Raw genomic sequence first — 6,829 nt, 5'->3', positions numbered from 1 at the left:
CAATGTACTGACTTCCCTTCTCAGTCTCTCAGCACTGCCACCTCTCTTTACCTGTGCCGATCAAATTACTGTATTGGAGCAACACAACACGTAAGTAATGCAGCAAAAGCAAATTACTTCTGTCAAAATATTTTATTTTGAAAAGCACAGGAACAATAGTATTTGTGACCAGCGATACGCTTTTGGCAACAACTTGCTCTTCTTGCACGACTATACTTCCCTAAATCTTGTCAGAGCAAACCTGTTCCCACAACCCTTCTTCATTTTTTTTGTAGATGCGAGGTTTCCTGTCAGGAAACAGGGAGTGAGATGGAAAGGGATGTTCTTTTAGAAATGTTAATGTAGATCTAATGTGGGAAACAAAGTGGGGTGGCTCAGCCAGGGGCGATGTGGAAAGATTCTGGAAAAGAAGAGGGGAGCAAGAGCTGCTTGACATTCAGAATACAAAGTGCTCAATGATTCTGCCTTTAAATAAGATTATTTCCCACCCTCCCAAGCAGTACATTGTGAAAAGTCTTGACAGACCACACCCTTCTCTCTACGCGGCTAGAATGGGGAGAGAAAAAAAAAAAAAAAAAAAAAAAAAAAAAAGGTCAGTTTTGGGTACCTGTAAAATCTGTTCATCATCTTGTTCCAACCAGAAATCCACGTGTGGGAAAGGCCTCCAGGAATAAGGCCCAATATGTAGTTGTTCCATCTTTGCATCGTAAATGTTAGTCAGCTGTAACAGCACAGGGAGAGTTAAGACTTGTCCAGTGCTCACACAGATCAAAGAGCCCTCCACCGAATCTGCCAGGCCTTAAGCTGCAGCTTCTGTCTTAGCCATACCCTGGGCCAGCTCAGCCCCTCTTCATTCCTGGGCCATGCAGATTAACCAGTTATGCTGACAAACACGACATTGAACTGTAACAACAAACCTCGAAGGGAAGGATACTGCTGGGATTATGCCTCTGACCTGAATCTATTTACATAAGTCGTCCTGCTGACAGCTGTAGGGCCGGTCACACCAGCAGGTCAAAGAGCTGTACTTCAAGAGAAGGCTTTCCCTGGCTGCTGAAAGCTCAGATCTCCACCGTTACCCTGTGCCTCTGCTCTTCCATCTTTCTCAGTTGTTTTGTTCCTGACAGAATGCTGCTAAAGGATTTTTTCCTCAAACTTCTGACATTTCATTGCCCCTCACTGGCCTCCCCTTCCAGCAGAAACACCCTTTCTTCCCCTGTTATTTTTACTCACTGTTGCTCCTGTTAGAACATGGGCTGAACGCAAATCTTCATCCGGCCCTTTTTCTGGGAAGGTTGCAGGGAAAATCTCTGCTGTTTTAACATTCACAGCTGGTAGGAAATAGAGTTTAAACAGAGAAACAATTAATTCTTACAAAACACTTGTTTAAAGTGACCATGTTGCAGGAACTTTAGAACCCAACAAATATTTTTATATTTCTCTGTACCACAGACCCGTAACCTGTGATAGCATATTTCCACTTATTTCGATGTTGCCTTGGCAGCATTTCAATATTCCAGAAGAACATTTTCAGAGATACTTAAACTACTTAGAAGAAACACAGAATGAACAATGACAAGAGGCTGAATTCTAACCCCAAAGGTTAGTACAGCAGTTTGACATTGGCCCAAGTGCAGTTAAATGAAAAAAACCTGTTTGCATTTGTACACAGCCACTTCCACGTGTGCATCAGAATAAAACTTCCATTTCTACCTGCGCTCCCCCAGCAGCACTTAACTTACAGGACGGGTTTTACTGAGTCATTAAAAGCAGCCCATATACTATTGGAATCTGAAAAGCAATCCAGTTACAAAAAAGTAATTTGATTTGAATTTAACTCACCTATTCCATAAATTATTGGAAAGTGAATGTCTTTTTCTTCTCTGTCATTTAGTTCTGTAAGAAAAAAAAAGCCAAACATGTAGGGTTTTGGATTTTTTTCTGAACAGCATTCATTTAGTTGTGTGTTATCAGAGAGGAACAGATCTGATGTTGCATAAAGACAGAAAAAAAAAAAAAAAAAGGAAGCCTAAAAGAAAGATGGAAAAGAAGGTGCAGGCCAATACCAACACACCTGGGGCCTGGAAAAGAACTCTGTCTCCTGCCAGTATGGCCCCTCTAGCCAGCTGTCACTCCTGTTTCTGCACAGGCAATTTGCAGGGAAAAAACCACAATGCAAAACTACGATGATGCCAAGTTGCAAAGATGTAAGTCACCAACAGCACTGAAATGCAAAGCTGATGGAAATACGACCTGAATGTGACACAAAGGAAGGAAATTACTTCTTCCTTTATGTGACACCACACGCTATGAACTAACTGAATGAGTTTATGAATTCAGTCCAACCTGCAGGGAGGCAGGTGCGACACCCCGGCAGGCCCAAGGTCTGGAAGTGCCTTTCTCAGCTGCCGCTTACGGTACCCACAGACCCACAGCCCTGCCCCAGGACACAGGTAGGAAAATACCCTGGCATGATCATGGGCAGCTCTACGACCAGTTGCATTTCAGCAGCGCTTGGTAAGGGGAGAATCCTCGCTGCACTGTCTATCTGACATCACCACACACGCTACCAGCAATGAACTAAAAATTAAAAATCGTTACAGAGGACTCCTGCTGTTCTTTCTCACAGGACAGATAAAGAAGCCATGTGTGACAAGACCCTGCACTTTGATTTCAGTGGCTACAGATACTTCAAAAACCAAGGAAACATTTTCTTACCTGTTACGCAGAAAGTCACTAAATGAACATCATCTGGTTGGAGATCGAATGCTCCTACAGCAACAACGACAGCAGCAATGTGTCAGAGGGACTGCTGGCACAGCAGCTGCTGCATACAGACCGGGGGCGTGACCAGTGCTGCGCACCGCCGAATGGGTGGGCACAGGTACCTAACGCCCTGTTCCTGGGTGAGGCAACAGAGCACAGAGCGGTTTGCAGATCTGCTTCAAACTAACTTTGATAAAATGAAAGCCACAGCTACTAAACATCAATAGTTTACAGAGAGTAGCCATTTGTAATAGCAAACAGGATAATGAAGTGCTGTGCCACTTACTCCTGTTACTGACGCTGGGTTACCCTGGCGTCACATCAGCTCTGCTGGAGCTCACTCAGCTGATATTGACACGGTTACATATACACCAAGCAATCCCTGTCTTTCATTAGCTGTATTTCAATTACGCCTTTCACCATCCCACACACCAGAAAAAGACCTCTTTTTTTGAACTACTAATAGCAATTCAGTGTTGTTTCAAATTGTAACACGATGCATGAAAATCAGAAGGTTGAAAAAAAATAAATTAACCAAAATACTTCATTCTGTACAGAACTCTCATACGACACATACCACAGATGAGAAGAATCACTAGGTGTGATGGCCACGAGGGTGCATCCCAGGACCTTTGTCAGTTCCAATTTCCTTTTCGTTTATTCCCCTTGGCCACCTCCCTCCAATCCTGACATCTGCCCCTCTCCACACTCCAAAGTGCTTAGCGCAAGCCAGAGCACTCACAGGGGCTGAGCAGGTACTTCACGTTTCCAATTTGTAAAGCACCACAATCACTTCTCTGGACGATGGATTTTATAAACAGACATAATGTCTTTCATCAGGCAATTCCAAACAATAATTAAATTTTACCTCATCACTTTAAGGTACGAAATGAACAGTAACTAATGAAGTCACCCACATCTATAGATTCAGACAGTGACAACCCTTGACCAAGATCATGTAGCATATCAGCAGCAGAGCCAGGAATCAAGCCCAGCTGAACTGCGCTCCAGCTCTACACACTCCCATATAGGCCAGGGAGAAATTACAGGCTTAGACCCTCCATCCCACACCCTGGCCATATGCCAGCCTCACAAATCCAACCCCTCTCACACCACGTTCTCAGGTAGAGAAGACACCCTTCAAAACGCATCCCGATTTATTCTCGTGAAATGACAGGGGGCTCAGATTACAAACAAACTTTAACCACATCCAGTCAGAACTATTTTTTGGGGACGTAAGAGTGGAAAAAACGTGAACTTACTAAGAAGCTGATTAGTAAGTTTTTGTGATAACTGCCTATCATCATTGAAACCTCCAACTAGGTGCACTTCCAGCCTAACAAAGATGGAATAACAGGAAACAGCAGTTAAAAAGACATCCCAAAGTGAAGAGCTTTACAAAATAATCCCCAGCCCAGACTGCAAAGCAATCACTGTTACAGTCACATGCGCCAGATCAGTTTGCATTACATAGCAAGTTATGGCAATTCCATTCTGAACCCCTCAGGGATCATCCAGGAAAAAGCACAAATTAAAACCTTTAAGAGGCATTACACACATGCAATTCTAACTCAGTGGTATCTCCGATGGCCAGCACCTCTGGTGTGGACTGAACTTAGTAACCACCTTCCAGTTCCCAAGAAAGGGTTAATGAAACATGAAGATTTTTGCTCCCTGACCTCCTCACAACTACTCTGGACCACATGGCAGGGTTCTTCCCTGAGAAGTGTCTATGTAAAGACAAGTCCTGATAATCACAAGATTTTAAAGACCATATCTTCTAAGTTCATTGAGTTTTTGTTCTTATCAAGCTACAGGGGCAAAAAAACCCACATCCAGAAAGAACCTTGTTTGCTAAATTCTGTTTCAGAGGTTTTTTTCCCCATTGTCCTGTGTCCCCCCTGCTATTTAATGTGGGACTTCGAAAAATCCCAGATGGATTCTCAGATCCCAAAAGAATTTACAAGATCAACAGCCTGGAAAGAAAAATAGAACATAAAACCAAAACCAGTTCTGTGGAAAATTTCACACATCTGAAACAAAAGTTCACTGGGAAATGGTAAACACAAAACCTCCCAACAGCATTTTACAGAGACACTGTTCAGAACAGAACCATGCTTTAAACTACTGGTAAAAATACCCTTAAAATCATCAAGGAAATCGTTTTCACTTCCCATGTGGCTCCTGATCAAGAGCTGTTTCTTGCACAATGACCTTGGCTGAACTCCATACAATCCCATAAACATTCCCCACCCCACAAACTGCAGTAACCTTTGTGAAAAACAGCACACATGAAACAGCAGAGCAGAACTGACCTTCCATACCCTGTGGTGCTAGAGAAAGATTTCACTGAACTCATGATGAGTGACACCTCAGCTTCGGTGTCTGATCCGTCGCAGTGTGTCAAGCAGGTCGCTCCACTGCCTGAGGAAGACATGAGAAGACAGTTAAGGACACTGCTGGAGGCTGTTATGCAACCGTAACTGAAATCACCAACAGTTTACACTACTACAGTAGCGCAAGAGCTACATCCAGCACCTGATTGCTTCCTCTCCTGACAGTAGCCTCCAGCAGAAGAGAAGGGCTGGCTGACCGAGGCAATAACCTCTTTGTGTCACCCGTGGTAAAACCACCAGAACTCATGTGAAGGGTCCAAGTGTCCTCTTAACCAGGACCAGGCAACATGCCTAATGTCACAACTCCAGGCATGTAGCAAGGATCTCTCCACAAATTCCACCCCTGTTATTACCAAACCCTGCAGGCCCAGACTGCTGAACACGGCCAAGGTCTGCAACGGCCACTACTCACCGGCCATGAGAGCAGATCAGGGTTAGGATCTGCTCATTAAGCATCCAGAACATGGAACCTCTGGCACTAAACACGCCAACTCTCTGAACAAGTCATTCAGTTAACACATCATGTCACCTTTTTGAGATTCAAGTTTATGGAAACGTAGTTGCAGTTTATTAAGGCAGCATAAACCAATACTAATTCATTACTTCAGAGTTACGGGTTTTGTTCTGAACAGCGTTTAGAGATACCTGTGTGTCGGAGCACAACTATGTGGCAGGTAGTTGCATCATCTGATCCAAGAATGGAAACAGAACCTATTTTAAAAGAGAGAAACACTGTAAGGACTCCACTCTTACAATCATTGCTTCAGTAGAAGAAAAAAATATTTATGTCACTACATACTATCTTTAGGGGTAGTCACTGCAAATTCTCTCTGCTGGACATACAGAAGACCTTTGGGTTCCACAATTTGAGCAGGCTGACTTCTTAGAAGTTTTGCCTTTTCCTAAAGATAAATGATAACAGAGACTACATTGGCTGAATTCTCAGGTGTATCCATTACTTGATAGAAACATCACCTCTGAAAAGCAAAGGGAGCCACGTCAGAGAGAAACATACAGATTTTGTATTATGGAATATTCTGCATTTTGAGAATTTTTCCCTTTCCTGCCACTGATCCAGTTAACTGTTAAATCCCATCATCCCATATGCACGCACAGCCCCCTTCCCTGCTTTACAGGTGATACAACAGAGGTACAGCAAAAAGCAACAGGGCTTTGCCAGGATTACATTAGACGACACCAGAGCCGACCTTGGGAGTTCAATCAGGGCAGGAAACTTCTGAAATGTAAAAGTTTCAGCATTCTACTGCCGCCGCCCAGCACACTGATGCAGTGCCTGCCTAGTGCTCCATGAACCCAGGTTCCTGGGTGTGAGGCTGCGGGCTCTGTCACAGACCTGCTGTGAGCTTCCATCCCGGGGTTCAGAAAGCACTTCACAGTTTTATCAAATCTGGTTTTCTGCAAAAACTCAGTTTCCACAGAGAAGCGTTTTCTGAGGAGAAACAGCTTCCCCCAGCTCTGCTCGGCGGTTCCCGGCTCACAGCCTGCCGTGCGGGTTATCCATTTACACACCCAAAGGGACGTTAGTCACTGGTTTGCGTTTTCTCATCGGTTTTTGCCATTTCTCACACAGGGAACAGCCCAGCCCGCGCCAACCGGCCGCCCGTCCCCTCAGGGCAGCCACCGCCAGGGCCCCCGGCCTGACTGAT

At 44.3% G+C, this 6,829-nt stretch overlaps 1 protein-coding gene across 1 annotated transcript; it reads right to left on the bottom strand.

The window, feature by feature from the left end:
• Positions 1-220: 220 nt before the first annotated feature.
• On the bottom strand, positions 221-6,064 carry NTAN1 (N-terminal asparagine amidase; the record flags this gene model as incomplete). Its single annotated transcript, XM_010083475.1, has 9 exons — positions 221-400; positions 608-721; positions 1,234-1,331; positions 1,843-1,896; positions 2,719-2,772; positions 4,029-4,102; positions 5,082-5,190; positions 5,808-5,873; positions 5,962-6,064. Coding segments are annotated over 9 exons (852 nt in total), but the record flags the coding sequence as incomplete, so codon positions are not given.
• Between the last annotated feature and the right edge of the window lie 765 nt (positions 6,065-6,829).

Source organism: Pterocles gutturalis, unplaced genomic scaffold (genome assembly GCF_000699245.1).
Source record: "Pterocles gutturalis isolate BGI_N339 unplaced genomic scaffold, ASM69924v1 scaffold45945, whole genome shotgun sequence".
Lineage (NCBI taxonomy): Eukaryota > Metazoa > Chordata > Aves > Pterocliformes > Pteroclidae > Pterocles > Pterocles gutturalis.
Note: the sequence above shows the minus strand (reverse complement) of the source record. Positions and strands in the feature narration are given on the sequence as shown.